We start from the raw sequence: 17,239 nt of genomic DNA, 5'->3' as shown, positions 1-17,239 counted from the left end.
CTCACATTTTATTATCTTGGAATCTCCAGCATCTGCAGTTCCCATTATCTCTGATGTATTTAAAATAAATTGAATTGTTTTTGTTGTCTTCTATTGTAAAATGCCAGAAACATTTATGATGAAAGATCACAACTTGAAATGCAAACTCTAAGCTTGATTTTTGTGTTAAGAGCAAGAAATGTGAGTTGGGCAATTTCCCAATTTCAAATCGCAAGCCTGACACCTTTGTTCATATCTGCCATATTTCTGTCTCCTAAAGGCACGGATGAGGATGGTTTGGGTTTTCTGAGTCCTGAGGCAGTTTCCAAGGAGTGCAGGTGTCAAAGTGGGCTGGTGCAAAGGCCTATCTTGGTTTGCTTGGATATTAGCCCCGATCACAGACATATTGTTGTGTTCCCTCACTCTCATAACTGTCAACTATCAAGATGCCTCAGGTTATTATTGATGTGGAGATGCATGTTTTAATGCAGCACCTGATATTGAGATTTGGATCAGTCAAAACAAGTGACACACAGCTGTCAGAATATCCCACAAATCTCAGCTGGCTTCTCCTATTGGCTCTTGAAATTTCTTTCTGGGGTTCAAGATCTACTGCCAACACGTGCAAGCACACACAATTTGAAGAAGGAAATTCAAATTTCCTGGTGCTCACAATGTCAACGCTAACTTGAGAAGAGGTCCATACAAGGTTTGCAATTATGACCATTGAGCGATGGAGATATACAACATGCAAACAGATCCTTCGGTCCACCTTGTTTATGCCGACCACATATCTGATGCCTAGTCACATTTGCCAGTATTTGGCCCACAGCCCTCTAAAAGCCTTCCTATTCACATATCCATTCCCACCCCCACCACTTCCTCTGGCAGCTCATTCCATACACCACCCTGTGTGAAAAAGTTGCCTCTTGGGCCCCTTCTATATCTTTCCCCTCTCACCTTAAACCTATGCCCTCTAGGTTTGGAGTTTCCACCCCAGAGAACAGACCTTGCCTATTTACTCTATGCTTAGCCTTCATGATTTTGAAAACCTTTACAAGGTTACCGCTCAGCTTCCACCCTCCAGGGAAAATAGCCCCAGCCAATTTAGCCTGTCCCTATAGCTCAAACCCTCCAACCCTCAAATCTTTTCTGAACCCTTTCTAGTTTCACAACGTCCTCCCAATTAGAGGGAGATCAGAATTGCACGCAATGCTCCAAAAGTGACCAAACAAGTGTCTTGTACAGCCACCACATGACGACCTAACTCCTCTACTCAATGCACTGACCAATAAAGCATACCAAACGCTACCTTCACTATCGTATCTAGCAGCGACCCCACTTTCAAGGAACTGTGAACCTGAACTTCAAGATCTCTTTGTTCAGCAGCATCCCCCAGGACTTTACCTTCCTGCTTGACCAGTAAAAAAAAGCCGCACAAAAAATGGATGAGAGTCTGGAATTTGCAGTCAAAAAAACAAATATTTTACTCTCTCTAACATGTTCTCGCCTCCATTCGGAAGTGAAAATCCAGCCCAGTTTCTGTCTCTGCAGGTGTTGGTAAACTAGCTGAATATTTCCAGTATTTTCTGTTTTTATGTTCAAATTATTTACTTATCACTGGCAACGTCCATGCAGCAGTTCCTTTCTGCCGTAGATGGTTGGCTACTTTCCAGGTGTAATACATCTTCAGAATCTATCTTTATTCGTTCTGTACTCGAGCACAACATTAGGGGTAGTCTTCTTTGCAATTGTAAAGGTGTATGGTTTATGGGTGACTTTCTTCCCAAGGAAGCAAACTGTTTGCCTTTTTACCTGATCTAAAGATTGTGCATGCCTCAAGATACCAGAGAGTGGTATAGGCGTGGAATGCCCTGCCTGCCAGTGTAGTTAAATCAGCCTCATTAGGGGTATTTAAACAATCCTTGGATAAGCATATGAATGATGATGAGAGTGTAGGGGGATGGGCTTAGATCAGTTCACAGGTCGGGGCAGCATCGAGGGCCGAAGGGCCTGTTCTGTGCTGTATTGTTCTATGTTCTAAATCTTTTAATCTGACTATGCAGTTTTCATCTGCTTAAGGAAAGAGAAATTTGAGGCTGTTTTCCTCCGGTTTATGAAATTAATGTTGTTTAAATATCACAGTTAAAGTGTGTATAGTTTATTTGAAAGGAGAACCCGGCTCATGTTGAAAGTCAATTCAATACCTTATTCCAAAAGTTTAACGTGTGCAATGTGTTTGCTTTTATAATTAGTCAACTCTAATAGCAGTTAACAAATATACTTTGTACTGGTGCATCAGAGTGTCTTCTGTGGTGTTGCCTCCACACTGAGACCGTTAAAAACCATCCCAGACATCACCGTCACTGAGACTAAGCCTCAGCACGATAGAACGCCACCAAGCGGTAACACTTGGTATAACACACACTTGATCTCAGTCAAGATAATAAAGTGTGAAGCTGGATGAACACAGCAGGCCAAGCAGCATCTCAGGAGCACAAAAGCTGACGTTTCTGGCCTAGACCCTTCATCAGAGAGGGGGGATGGGGTGAGGGTTCTGGAATAAATAGGGAGAGAGGGGGAGGCGGACCGAAGATGGAGAAAAGAAGATAGGTGGAGAGGAGAGTATAGGTGGGGAGGTAGGGAGGGGATAGGTCAGTCCAGGGAAGACTGACAGGTCAAGGAGGTGGGATGAGGTTAGTTGGTAGGAAATGGAGGTGCGGCTTGGGGTGAGAGGAAGGGATGGGTGAGAGGAAGAACGGGTTAGGGAGGCGGAGACAGGCTGGGCTGGTGTTGGGATGCAGTGGGGGATGGAGGGGAAGAGCTGGGCTGCTTGTGGAATGCGGTGGGGGAAGGGGAGATTTTGAAGCTGGTAGAGTCCACATTGATACCATTGGGCTGCAGGGTTCCCAAGCGGAATATGAGTTGCTGTTCCTGCAACCTTCGGGTGGCATCGTTGTGGCACTGCAGGAGGCCCATGATGGACATGTCATCTAAAGAATGGGAGGGGGAGTTGAAATGGTTCGCGACTGGGAGGTGCAGTTGTTTATTGCGAACCGAGCGGAGGTGTTCTGCAAAGCGGTCCCCAAGCCTCCGCTTGGTTTCCCCAATGTAGAGGAAGCCACACCGGGTACAATGGATACAGTATGCCACATTGGCAGATGTGCAGGTGAACCTCTGCTTAATATGGAAAGTCATCTTGGGGCCTGGGATGGGGGTGAGGGAGGAGGTGTGGGGGCAAATGTAGCACTTCCTGCGGTTGCAGGGGAAGGTGCCGGGTGTGGTGGGGTTGGAGGGCAGTGTGGAGCAAACAAGGGAGTCACGGAGAGAGTGGTATCTCTGGAAAGCAGACAAGGGTGGAGATGGAAAAATGTCTTGGGTAGTGGGGTCGGATTGTAGATGCAGAAGTGTCGGAGGATGATGTGTTGTATCCGGAGGTTGGTGAGGTGGTGCGTGAGAATGAGGGGGATCCTCTTTGGGCGGTTGTGGCGGGGGTGGGGTGTGAGGGATGTGTTGCGGGAAATGCGGGAGACGCGGTCAAGGGTGTTCTCAACCACCGGGGGCGGAAAGTTATGGTCCTTGAAGAACTTGGACACCTCCCCACCTATACTCTCCTCTCCACCTATCTTCATTTCTCTCCATCTTCGGTCCGCCTCCCCCTCTCTCCCTATTTATTCCAGAACCCTCACCCCATCCCCCTCTCTGATGAAGGGTCTAGGCCCGAAACGTCAGCTTTTGTGCTCCTGAGATGCTGCTTGGCCTGCTGTGTTCGTCCAGCTTCACACTTTATTATCTTGGATTCTCCAGCATCTGCAGTTCCCATTTATCTCTTGATCTCAGCCATATATTTTGACTTTGCTTTTATTGTTTTAGCCCAGAGTTTTCCTATAGAATATGGTTTTCCCACTGGTGCAGTATTGGCTGAGGTTATCAGAGACTCTGATGAAGAGTTCGGATACTTTGACTCAGTTACAAGTGGTTTGCACTCAGTGTTACTGCTTATGCTCAGGAAATAATGAGGAAAGAAATAAGCTAAATGAGCATTCCATTTAAAATTGAGGAGGGAATAGAAGTTACAAAGCAGGGAAGCAAAATCCCATACTGTGTTCCAGCTAGAATTAGAGATACGTGGAAATTGATGCTATTCAGCTGCCTTTTGCACTGCTGCTTATTCAGTTAATTTCAAGGTTTGGATACAGGTAGTGTAATAATAGTAATATATTGAATGTAGCTTTCTGTCGTACTTTAAATCATGGCAGAACCAAGTGTGCTTTACCATTAAATTGTTAACAAATTCTTAGATTATCTGAGAAATGTTTCGAGCTTGTATTTAACATGATGTCCCTATGATTGAAATTAGTACAGAATATGTTTTGACCTCTTTGGTTTGGATTATGCTGCAATTTGGACAGTGTGACTTCAGGCATGGTTCATGTGAAAATCCCATGTATGATCATTGTTTCTTAAAATATTTGTTTAAATGAGAAAATGAATTGAAAAACAATTGAATCGCATTTTATATCGACTATTGTGTGCATAAAAGAAGTTGAATTGTAATGTTGAGGTAATAAAGAAATTATACTGAAATGAAAAGTCAGTTGTTCCAGACCTGTTTGCCTCAATATTGCATTGTTCTTTGTTTTCTTCTATTCTGTGTCACTTGTTTTGTGATTTCATGACTTATCCTTTTGTTTTAAGGACCACAACTATGGTGCTCCACCTCCTCCAACACCTCCAGCTTCACCACCTCCACAGACCATCATTGCCCGAGTAGAGCTTAATAGACTACGTTGCCAGCGATATGATGATAATTCTGAAGATAGTGACAGTTCATCTGAGGATGAGAACATTCCTTGGTGCCATTGTAGTTTAACTCAGGATGGTTTTATTATCGCTTGCGAAAATTGCAGGTATGAAGTGGCACTAGACATCTAAGGGAAATGTTGAACGGGCACGGTTGGTTCAGTGCTTTGGCATGAACTACAAAGGAGCTCACTGAAGGAGCAGCTCCTAAGGGAAAAAAAATCATGATGAAAGACCAATTAACAGCTGTTTTATTATTGTTTGACATTGGTTGATTTATGTTTATAAATAGCACACAGCACCCTGTGTATTCAGGATTTGATTGTATTTTTTAAAAACACCGGAAAACTAATGCCACTAAATGGTAATATTTCTTGAAGCAATTTTATAGTAGTACTTAATGACTCCTTTTATAATTTACTTTTTATGGAGTAATGTAACACTAAATATCCAAATGATGTGCCCTAATTCTTTGAGAGAAGCTGAATCAATGCTGATTTAAAATTATTGGTTACAGGTTTGATCATCAGTAATTCATTCTGTTGTAATCGGTGTTGATTTTCACAGGGGGTTGGACAGGCGGAAGGTCATCAGACTGCAGCGCAGGAAGCAGGAGAATGTGTCTGGTAGGGGGAAACATTTATTTGGATGCTTTTTTTCTTTTCATTTGTTATTAACATGGACTACAGTCTCAGTGATTTGTCAATGATATTTTATTACATTTTGTTCTACTGTATGTAGATTTTTCATTTTTAAATGGAACCAGTGATTTCAAAACTACTTGGTAGGAGGTAATGCTGGGATACGATTCTGTGAGAAAATGTTGAACTAATGCAGTGGCCCTCAGGTGTTAAAACAATGGTACCAATCTTTGGCTCTGCATTGGAGCAACACTTTCATTTTTAAATTGACTAGTTCTCATTTCAAAAAATTTAGAATAATTCAGAAGCACACTTTTTTATTCATTCAGCGTTTAACTGTTGTTCACTTAAAAAGCTTGCAGTACTGTTAAAATTGTTAATTGTTCAGTTAGGACATTATCACTCATGATTCACCATGTGGCATCTCTCGCACTTTGTGTACCAATCCACAAACTACAGTATATTCTTAATATTCTGCTTATTCTGCTAAATGCCTGCTAATGAAATAGACAAGAGAAAGCTTATTCCATCTACTTGGTAAAGTATTGCACAGGTGCAGTATATATAGTCTTGTTGATGCACTCAGTTATTCAGTGTTTGGTAGTGAATTTCTTGAATCTACAACTGAAGTTAAGGCAATGGAGCTGACAAGTCATCCAGGAAATTGACTTCATTTGTTTAATGAATTTGTGGATGAAATCATCTTTCTCCACAGGTGGAGATAGCAGTGCAACTGAGAGTGGGGATGAGGAAGTCTCACCATCAACAGTGTCATACACCGCGACACAACACACGCCCACAAGCATCACACTTACAGTCAACCGAGTAAAGAGAGCCAAGGCGAAGAAGAGAAAGAGAAGCACAGAAAAAACAAGAAATGCCCCCAAAACCAAAAAAATCAAGGTAGTATTCAAAGGAAGCATCTGCACATGGAGTGCAGGTTCAGAGTTTTGGTGGAGTTTTACTTTTCTAAGACTTCAGAATGTCAGTTCTGCAACTTGAACATTTGAAAATAGAAACCACATCTTCAGAGACTAGAAAAGATATAATTTTACACTTCCAGCATAAATTTTCAAATTGAAATTGTGAAAATATATTACAGCTGTAGCAGAGATCTGCCTCAAAGAAGGATATTGATTATTTCAAGTGTTTTGAAAATTTAGGAAAGGACGAGGTGTGGCTATATCAATGAAGGGGAATATTGCAGTGCTGGAGAGAGAAAATGTTTTAAATAACTCAAAAGTAAAACATATTAGAACCAAGGAATAAAAATGGTGTAACAAAGGAGTTTACGATTTCTAGCATCTGCATTTCTTTGTTTTTTGTTTAGTGTCAGAAAGGTGTAATTGCATTGCTCAGCACATTGCCTCCAGCAGCTGCAAAGATGTTGAGAAACAATTTTGCAAGGAAATTACAGTGAGGTGTGAGAATTATAATGTAGTTACAGTGAAGGAGTTTTATGGTCTTTTTTCAAATCATTTTAATAATAATAACAATTATAGTCATAGTAGTGGTCGTAGTTGTGGTGTAAATCAGACAGGAGGGCGTGATCTCCTAGAGGACCTTCAGGAAAACTTTCCATAGCAATATGTTTTCCATTCCAATTTGAAAGGATGCACTGTCAGACCTGAATCTTTGTCAAGAGTTCAGCCAAGTATCAATCAAGGAGAATTTATGGAACAGAAATCATTGAATCAGAATGTGTAAGTTAGCTATGGAAAAGGTTAAGGAACAATCAGGGTGAGAATAATTAACTGGGGCAAACAAACTTCAATGGGACTTAATGGATTTGAATCTGACAAATTTGATTTAAAGTTTGGCAGGCAAGACTAACAAAAAAATTGCCTGTCTTAAAGAAGAGAGAGTTTAGCACAATCAATGTATATTCCCACAAAGGACATAAAAGAGTCTACTGCTCCCTGGGTAACAAAAGACGCAGGGATTAAGAAAAAGTATGCTTATTGACTAGATGTCAGCTAGATAATGCAATTCAGAACCAGTCTGCTTATAGAAGGTTCAGAGGAGGATTGAAAAAGCAAAGAAAGGGACAAGACCGGTAACTAATTTTAAAAAAAATAATTGAAAAGTCTCCCGTCGGCATATAATTAGGAAGAATGCTTAAAGGAGGAATGGGGTCAGTTAGAACCAAAGAGAGAATTTACGCATGGAGGCAAGATGGAGGCATGAAGTGAATGTTTTGAATTTGTTTCTAATAAGAAGATGCTTCCCAGATCAGTAAGAAAGGGATAATTTAATACTTGAAGGGTTTAAAATTGATGTATGGGGTATTAATTAGGAATTAAAAGATATGAAATGATAGACACTGAAAAGACACCATGGTGAGATGGGATGCATCCAGAGATGCTGAAGGAAGTGAGAGCGGAAATTGTGGGGGCATTGACCGTAATTTTACAATCTTTTATAGACTTTAGGTTGGTGTCAGAGGTCTCAAGCTAGAAACTTTGAAACACTGTTCAAAAATGTTGTAAAAATAAGTCCAACAACAGCAAGCCAATAAATTTAAGGTCAGTGGTGGTGAAAGTTCTGTTATAATTGAGTTGGGAAGAGCTGCAGTATCTTTCTGTAAGCTGTTAGTCTTTCAAAATTTAATTGTTTTATCTTGTTCCCAACATGACCAGTTGCATGCTTTTTCTATATTGTATTTGGAATATAATGATCTATCAAATAGATTTCTTTAATAAACAACAAATTGGTGATCTGTTCTTAAAAATCATATTACAAGAAGATAAAAAGCTGATTACTACACAGTTTGTCATGTGGCAATGGAAATGCTTACTACTCTCAATAACCCCAAGCACAGGCCTACACACACAAACACACCCCAATCACACTGCAAAAAGAGTAAAGAATAGATTTCTATCTGCAGCAATTCACTTCTGGAAATATTTGTCTAAGTTTTAGTTCTTAAAGGGAGTTAAAAAAGGTAAGGTGTGGAATGTTCAGATGGCTGTCCATGTGATGTTTAAGCATGTGTAGAGACATGTCACCAACATAGCCAGATTTCTCAGGGCACCTGGCAGATGCACCCTGCTTGGAAACACAGTATCAAGAGGTCTTCCAGTCACTATTCTGTCAGAATAATCAGGTTTCACACTGGATTCACTATAAAACTGCCTCAGTAGTAGGAGATACGAGCTGAGCAGTTCTTTTCGTCAAACCTTCTTAACTGAAATTTAAGACTGCAAAATACAGTTCAAATGGAATAGCCATAAAACTGAGGTAAAAATAAGTGCTCCCCTTAAAGTGTATTCAAGCATCAAGCTCAGCATTATCTATGACAGTGCAGCTTCTAAGAACCCCCTTGCATTAAAAAAAAATTCCAATGTCCTTTCATTCACTTGCTTAAAAAAAATCTAGGCACCCACAATACTTTAAGCTCAAGTCCATAAAATATTGGACACAGGAACCCATCTTAAACTGAATAATTAACTTGAACAAATGCATGCTAATTAGAGAAAGCCACTATAGATTAGTTTAGGGAAAATCATGTTTATTTCATAGAACCCCTACCAGTGGAAGCAAGCCATTTGGCCCATGAATTTACGCCAATCCTCAAAACAGCATGCCACCCAGACCCAACCCCCTTCTCTATTCCTGCAAACCTGCATTTCCTATGGCCAACCCACCTAGCCTGCACATCAGTGGACACAATGAGCAACTTAGCATGGCCAGTAAACCTAAACCCCACATCTTTGGACTGTGGGAGGAACCGGAGCACCCAGAGGAAACCATGCAGACATGGGGAAAATGTGCAAACTCTGCTTAGAAAGTTGCCAGAGGCTGGAGCCAGACCTGGATCCCTGGCGACATGAGGCAGCAATGCTTACCATTGAGCCAGTGTGCTGCTCATATTTAGCTTGAAGGTTTTTGATGTAACTGAGGATTTGTGAAGATAGTGATGTTGTGTAAATGGATTTCTGTACAATTTGAACAAAGTTATATCTCATAAAATAAGTGTCAGTACCAATATGAATACAAAATGGATGAGTGATAGAAAACAGAATTTAGTGTTTAATGGGTGACTTTGAGACTGGAAGGAAACATATAATTATGTTCGCTAGGATTTGACGTCAAGACCCATGTTCTTTCTGAAATTGAATAATGTCCAACACCTTAGTATTTATGGCACAGTTTCAAAATTTACAGACTGAATATTGAACATGAAAGTAATGTGAATTTTGAGAAGGATAATGTTGAGTTTCAAAGTATGCAGAAAATTTGTTGGATTGGACAGATGAGTGACAAGTGGCAAATGAAATTTAATGCAGGGAAGTCTAAAGTGATTCATTGTGTTGGAAGACTACAGAGAAACAATATAAAACAAAGTGTGCAATTTTAAAAAGGGTGCCAGACCTGAGAGATATGGATATAATTGTATACAAATCAATGAAGGTGGCAGGACAGATGGAAAGAGTTAAGAAAACATACAGCATCCTAGGACTTTATTAATAGGGACATGGTGGTTGCTGGTGTTTTAACCTTGTTTAGCACACTAGTTCAGCCTATACTGGAGTATTGCATCCAACTCTGAGGTCATTTGGGCTGAGGAGTCGCAGATGGAGTTTAATTTGGATTAATGTGAGGTATTGCATTTGATAAAGCAAACCAGGGCAGGACTTGTACAGTTCATGGTAGACCCTGGGTAGTGTTGTCAGACAGAGAGACCGAGGAGTTCACATAGATAGTTCTTTGAAAATTACATCACAGTCAGACTGGGAGGTTACGAAAGCATTTAGCAGGCTTACCTTCGTTGTGCAGACCGTTGAGTATAGAAGTTAGGGCATCATGTTGAGGATGTTGGCGAGGCCTGTTCTGGAGTATTATGTGGCAATCTGGTTGCCCTGCTATTGAAGGATTTTTTTAATTGGAAAGAGCTCAGAGAAAATTTACCAGAAAATTTCCAGGATTAGAGGGTTTGAGTTATAAGGAGAGGCTGGAAAGGCTGGGACTTGTTTCACTGGAGCGTAGGAGGTTAAGGGGTGACCTTATAGAGTTTTGTAAAATCATGTGGGGCATAGATAAGATGAAAAGCAAAGTACTTTCCTCTCTTCACCAGAGAGTTGTGAGCGCATGGAATAGTTTGCCAGTGGTAGTCATGGAAGCAGAGTCATTAGTGACATTTAAGCGACTGCTGGACATGCACATGCACAGCAGTGAATTGAGGGGAATGTAGGTTAGGTTATTTTAGTTTTGGATTAGGATTATTCCACAGCACAACATCGTGGGCTGAAGGGCCTGTACTGTGCTGTACTTTTCTATGTTCTCAGATGGTGGATTTCGAAACGAGAGGCATATTTTTAAGGTGAGAGGAAAACAATGTAAAAAGGACCTGTGGGGCAATTTTTTCAGACACCAGGTGGTTTGTTTTTGAAATGAACTGCCAGTGGAAGTGGTAGAGGCTAGTACAGTTACAAAATCTAAAAGGCGTTTGGACAGATACACGGATAGGCAAGGTTTAAAGGGACATAGGCCAAATGCAAGCAAGTGGGCCTAGTTTAGTTTGGGAAACCTGGTTGGCATTGACAAGTCAGACCAAATGATCTGTTTCCATACTGTATGATTGACTCAATGTCTAGGCATTAGGGAGAGTGCCAAAAAGATTCATGAGTGGTTCCAGGGATAAGGAACCGATGAAAATAGATTGAAGAATTTGTCATTGTTTCCCTTTGGAGAGGGGAAGATTAAGAGGAGGTCTGATAGAGAGATCCTAAATTATGAGGGTCTGGATAAAGTAGATAGGGAAAATGTTTCCTATTGATAAACAGGATGCGAGCTAGAGTGCTCAAATTTAAAGTAATCAACAAAAGCAACAACGGGACCTGAACAGAGATAACAATGTGGAATTGGAGGAACACAGCAGGCCAAGCAGCGTCCCAGGAGCAGGAAAGTTGGGACCCTTCTTCAGGAACCCTGAAGAAATCCAGAATTTCTGAAGAAGGGTCCCGACCCAAAACTGCTCCTCTTATGTTGCCTGGCCTGCTGTGTTCCTTCAGCTCCACATTGTGTTGTCTCTGATTCCAGCTCTGGCAGTTCTTACTATCTCATGGTGACGTGAACAATTTTTTTTCCCCAAATGTAAGTGATTAGATCTGAAATACACTATCTGAACATCTGGTGGAGGCAGTTTCAAGGTATTCAGGAAGGAATTATTATCTGAACAGGAAGACTGCAGGGCTCCAGGAAACATGTAAAAATGTTTTGCCAATTGATTTGCTCCTTCAGCCATTCAGCATGCATGTATAACATTAAATGGCTTCCTTCTGTGATTTTATCTGTACAGCTCTAAAAGGTTGGGAAGCAGATTTCCCAAGGTCCGCAAGGTTTAGTTCATCTGGTGTTAAGCCTCGTGAGCCTCACAATTTTGTGTTCGACTCTCTTAATGTCATTTTCTTCTGTAGCTTTAATCTAACAAAAGACAAGTCAGCAATGACAGCATTTCTTTCCATGGTTTGATTTTTTTAGAAGTAGAAGCAAGGTCCTTAGAAATGTATCAATATTTGCAGGGGATTTTCTCTACATGACAGTATTTGAAAACAGATCATTCCCAAATCAAATTTGGGGCATCTAATTTAGCAGAAGAATTTAAGATGCACAGTCAGTACATTTATCTTTTACTGTGCAGTAAGGAGAAATAGCCACAGTACTTTAAATTTGCCATAATATGTTGCATCGACTGTACAGACACTGGGTGCAATGAGGGTCGTGATGGAGATAGGGGATAGGGATTAGCGGATTTTCACTGCAGATTGGAGACATTGAAATAAATGATTGTTCCATTTCCTGTACCAGGTACTATAATTAACTCCTAGAAAACAAATATCACTGGACTATACCAGGAACAAAACTTTGAAATGTAATTTAATATATTAAGCCCAGTTAAGAAACCATGTAGGGAACTTGCTTTGTTCACCACTATGTTAATTACGTAACAGCAGTTGCTATGCTGAAAATGTGGTTATTTGTCTCTGAGGGAACATACAGTATATAAATAGAGCTATCTTTTATATTTCCATCTAAATCTCTGTTTGTTAAAGAGTTGAGACTTTAAATGGATGATCACTCATCTAAGCTGGTGCTTGGTTGACTCTGACTCGTGTGTTTTGTTGAGGTTTTCTTTTATTTTGAAAAATGTTCCTGATATGGGGTCTTACACCTGGCTGCGCAAGGTTGATTAGCCGTTTACAGCATTGCAAAATAATCATTTAAGATTTTGTTATCTGCAGGCCTTTCGTGAAGGATCCAGAAGATCCATGAGGATGAAGGTAAGGATAGAATGGTAGATTTGCAGTGTCAGACTTTCTTCTGGTCTTTTGAAATTGGCAGATTTTGATTACGTAAAAATATATGCAACCATTTTCAGATTAAGTTTTGAATCATTAATAAGGCTGGACCACTTCCCACTTAAAGCTGTTAGACATAATTTGTTAATTTCTGGTTGATTTGTAAATAACCATATTGCAATATTTTTCTTTTGTCCACTGTGCCCCAAGCCTTGATAGCTCATGACAACCTTTTGTCTTTTTTTAAAAAAGTAAACTAAAGCGTTGTTGGAAAAAATATTCATTATGTCAAAGTTGTTGCATCTTGCACCTCATCAGGACATTTCATATGAAAACACATTCAAGAGAAAAACATTTATATAAGCATGAGAGAAGAGTGCAGACTGGCAAGTGGACTCTGGTAGAGGCATGATTGTGGGGAATGCACCATTAATGTGAATGGCAATCAACAACCAGTCTTGTTAAATTTTAAACCAAATATCTTTACTCTAATTGATCAGACATTGCCTGAGAAATGAACCAAGAAATGGCTGTCACCTATTTTGTTGTGTTGGAATTGAGGCAATGGATGTGCATGTTCTATATGCAAAGAATGATGCCTTATGTATTAACCTTTCTAGCTTCCAGTGCATGTAATTACCCAACAGCTTGAGCCCACCTGACAGTCCTTAACTGATATATGAATTTCAGTGCCAGTGTGATGTCAGGCAGACGGGTTTTATGACCCAAAGACTGGCAGATTGTATCAAACAAGCTGTCCCTTTGGCTGCTTGCAACAAGCAAGATGCTGACTGTACCCAATCCACCGTTACTTGAAAACCCTGCAACACACAATCTATCATTGGAGATGATTTTGCAATTAAACAATCTTTGCTGGATAATCCTGAATGTGCAAACTTTTAGGCTGGCAACCAATTTACCATTGTCAGTCAGGCTTACAGTGTGGCACACTTTTTGTGCACTGGAATCTACATGTAATAATACATAGGACCCTGGTCTTTGCAGCCAGGAAGAACACAAACATGACACCTGTTTCAACTTGACGTGATTTGCTGGTTTATTTCTCAGGGCAATGCCTTGACCAACCAGAGCCAACCTGTTTGTTTTAAATTGAACCAAGTCTGGCTGTTGGCTGTCACTCAGCATTAATGGCTGTATTGCCCATGGCAGTGCCTCAATAAGTCAGAGTTCAGTGAGTTTTGAGAAGATTTGTAGCTCAGATTGAGTTTCTGGATGTGAGTTTGCTCGCTGAGCTGGAAGGCTATTTTTCAGCTGTTTCGTCACCATTCTAGGTAACATCAACAGTGAGCCTCCGGTGAAGTGCTAGTGTTATGTCCCGCTTTCTATTTATCTGTTTAGGTTTTCTTGGATTGGTGATGTCATTTCCTGTTCTTTTTCTCAGGGGATGGTAGATTGATTTGGAGCCAATGTGTTTGTTGATGGAGTTCCGGTTGGAATGCTACGCTTCTAGGAATTCTCGTGCGTGTCTCTGTTTGGCTTGTCCTAGGATGGATGTGTTGTCCCAATCAAAGTGGTGTCCTTCCTCATCTGTATGTAAGGATACTAGTGATAGTGGATCATGTCTTTTTGTGGCTAGTTGATGTTCATATATCCCGGTGGCTAGCTTTCTGCCTGTTTGTCCAATGTAGGGTGTGACGCAGTTCTTGCAAGGTATTTTGTAGATGACGTTCGTTTTGCTTGTTGTCTGTATAGGGTCTTTTAAGTTCATTAGCTGCTGTTTTAGTGTGTTGGTGGGTTTGTGGGCTACACTGATGCCAAGGGGTCCGAGTAGTCTGGCAGTCATTTCGGAAATGTCTTTGATGTAGGGGAGAGTGGTTATGGTTTCTGAGCCCGTTTTGTCTGTTAGTTTGAGTTTGTTGCTGAGAAATCGACAGACTGTGTTCATTGGGTACCCGCTCTTTTTGAATACGCAGTGTAGGTGATTTTCTTCTGCTCTTCGTAGTTCCTCTGTGCTGCAGTGTGTGGTGGCTCGTTGGAATAATGTTCTCATGCAGCTTCGTTTGGTTAGTGTTGGGATGGTTGCTCCTGTAGTTCAGTATTTGGTCCGTATGTGTTGTTTTCCTGTAGACACTGGTTTGAAGTTCCCCATTGACTGTTCGCTCTACTGTGACATCTAGGAATGGCAGTTTGTTGTTGTTTTCCTCCTCTTTTGTGAATGTTATGTCAGTTCAGGGTATTATTGATGGTCTTGAAGGTTTCCTCTAATTTGTTTTGTTTAGTGATGACAAAGGTGTCATCTACATAGCGGACCCACAGTTTGGGTTGGATGATTGGCAGAGCTGTTTGTTTGAGTCTCTGCGTTACTGCCTCTGCTGAGAACCCTGATATTGGAGATCCCATGGGTGTACCATTGGTTTGTCTGTAGGTTTTGTTATTGAAAGTGAAGTGGGTGGTGAGGCATAGGTCCACTAGCTTGATGATGATGTCCTTGCTGATGAGGTTGGTGGTGTCTGGTGTATGTATCTTTGGTTCTTCTAATAGTGTAGTCAGTGTTTCTTTGGCCAGGTTAGGGTTAGGGTTAGCCAACTCAACACTGGCAGTAAAAGTGTTTATTTTCCCCTTGAATTTGTATTAGAACATAGAACATAGAACAGTACAGCACAGTACAGGCCCTCTGACCCACAATGTTGTGCCGAACTTCTACCCTAATCCTAAGGTCTATCTAACCTCCACCCCTACGTTATACTATCATCCATATGCCTATCTAATTGCTGCTTAAATGACCCTAATGAGGTCGACTCCACTATGCTCTCTGGCAACGCATTCCACACCGTTACTTCTCTCTAAGTAAAGAACCTACCTCTGATGTCTCCCTTATATCTACCTCCACTCACTTTAAAACTATGCCCCCTCGTAATAGCTATCCACCCTAGGAAAAAGTCTCTGGCTGTCAATCAACATCCAGAGGAGTGCAAGGTACAGGCAGAAAAAAATCCTGTGTGTCCTTAATCATCTTTCATCTAAATCGGCAGAGTCTGTGGAGCCCTGGCTGCTGATCTAGAAGATCTGGGCAAAGATGGGTTCTTGCCAATCAAATATGAAACAGAACTCGGCTGATGACAGCCATTATTTCCTGCTGAAAATTGCTGCTTTTCGTCATTCGAAAGCAAAGCTTGCTTAGAGAAGCAAACAGGTTTCATTGGTACCCAACATCAGAGGTGTTTCAATCGCAAGGCCTTAAAAAATTAAATCTGCATGGCAGTAGAAATATGAAACTAATGCAAAGAATATAGATCTAATTTGCTTTGAAAACGTACAGCTATGGAAATACTTTGCATTAACGTTATGCCCCCTAAACTTCCCTCTTCTCTCTTAACAAATCAATTGTTAAGTAGGAGTTAAAATAAGTATATTAATTGCTCCTTCCTTCATAAGGAAGAGTGCAGATCACACTTCCCAAGCACTTTCTAGGATAACAAACAAACTGGTCCTGGGAAGATTATGAAAGAGGTTCTATCAGTTGCACAGCTGCTAACCAAGATGCTGTCCTGCCCATCTAGTAGGCAGCCCCTTCAGATTCTGTGTATGTTGTATTCGGTTTCCATCAGCACCAGTAAATGTCAACAAAAGGTTGCTTTGAATAGGTGGTCCCAAAAGATCGTATGTGTTTAATCAGTGGAGGTGCAGGGCCACTTGAATGAACTGGCTCATTTCACTGAGCCAAGCATCTGCAGTTCCCATTATCCCAGAAGAAAAATAATCCATTTTTCCTTTGCTCTTAAGTATCCAATGACTTCAGTTCGCAGATTCACATGGCCGGATATTTCTTTCAAAATTTCCTGATGAGTACAAAATCATTAGTTCCAATGAAATGTCTTTCCAGCAGTATTTGCGTTCCGCATGACCAGCAGTGATTTAAAATGAAGCAGTCATCCAAATCTTTCAAGAAGTTCTATTTTGTTTTGGGAAGTTTCTTTATCTGTATCTCTAATTATTCTTTCTCCAGTTTGTTTTTGAATGGCCTACATGCTATCAATAATTATTATTCCCCATCTCCTCGCAGCTTTGCAATTGTGAAGCTCAATCTTCAGTCTTTTTAACATTTCATAGTCATCAGACTTGTAAAGTCTAAAGCCTGGAGGCTAATCATTACTTATTGTCTTTATCTCCTTTTGAAACTCTTAAATATGTCAGGGCATGCTTTACCTTGGTTTTCCAAGAGCTTTGCAATCAAAAATATGTATTATGTTATATCCAGAGACTGCAGAGATCCTGCGCTGCTAGGGCTTTGCCAACACAGCTCTTGAGCCAACTCAGCAAAAGTACATAAGCATTGTCTGTGTTTGGCTTTTTTCATGTAATTGCGAATAGGAAGGGAAGTGGATAGTTTTCTTGAGTTATTTGTTCAATTTACTTAAATCAGTGAGATCAGATTATGAGAACCACAAGTCTGAGTTCCAGTTCTTTTACTTCCTTGCATTGTATGTATTTGGCTACCTAGTTATGTTCACCACAGGTTCTGAATTTTGGCAGCTTCGGCATGGTTATGTAAAT

The 17,239-nt window shown here is 40.7% G+C and overlaps 1 protein-coding gene across 14 annotated transcripts in view; it reads left to right on the top strand.

The window, feature by feature from the left end:
• The window catches only part of setd5 (SET domain containing 5), a 165,767-nt gene that overhangs the window by 84,386 nt on the left and 64,142 nt on the right, over window positions 1-17,239 (top strand). For all 14 annotated transcript variants that reach the window (XM_048547472.1, XM_059649794.1, XM_048547475.1 and 11 more), the window contains 4 exons: window positions 4,678-4,889; window positions 5,350-5,408; window positions 6,139-6,326; window positions 12,668-12,706. In XM_048547472.1, coding sequence (XP_048403429.1) covers window positions 4,678-4,889; window positions 5,350-5,408; window positions 6,139-6,326; window positions 12,668-12,706 — 498 coding nt within the window. The remainder of the gene's footprint in view (window positions 1-4,677; window positions 4,890-5,349; window positions 5,409-6,138; window positions 6,327-12,667; window positions 12,707-17,239) is intronic.

The sequence above is a fragment of the Stegostoma tigrinum genome, chromosome 11 (assembly GCF_030684315.1).
Source record: "Stegostoma tigrinum isolate sSteTig4 chromosome 11, sSteTig4.hap1, whole genome shotgun sequence".
Lineage (NCBI taxonomy): Eukaryota > Metazoa > Chordata > Chondrichthyes > Orectolobiformes > Stegostomatidae > Stegostoma > Stegostoma tigrinum.
This window is presented reverse-complemented; position numbering and strand designations above follow the sequence as displayed.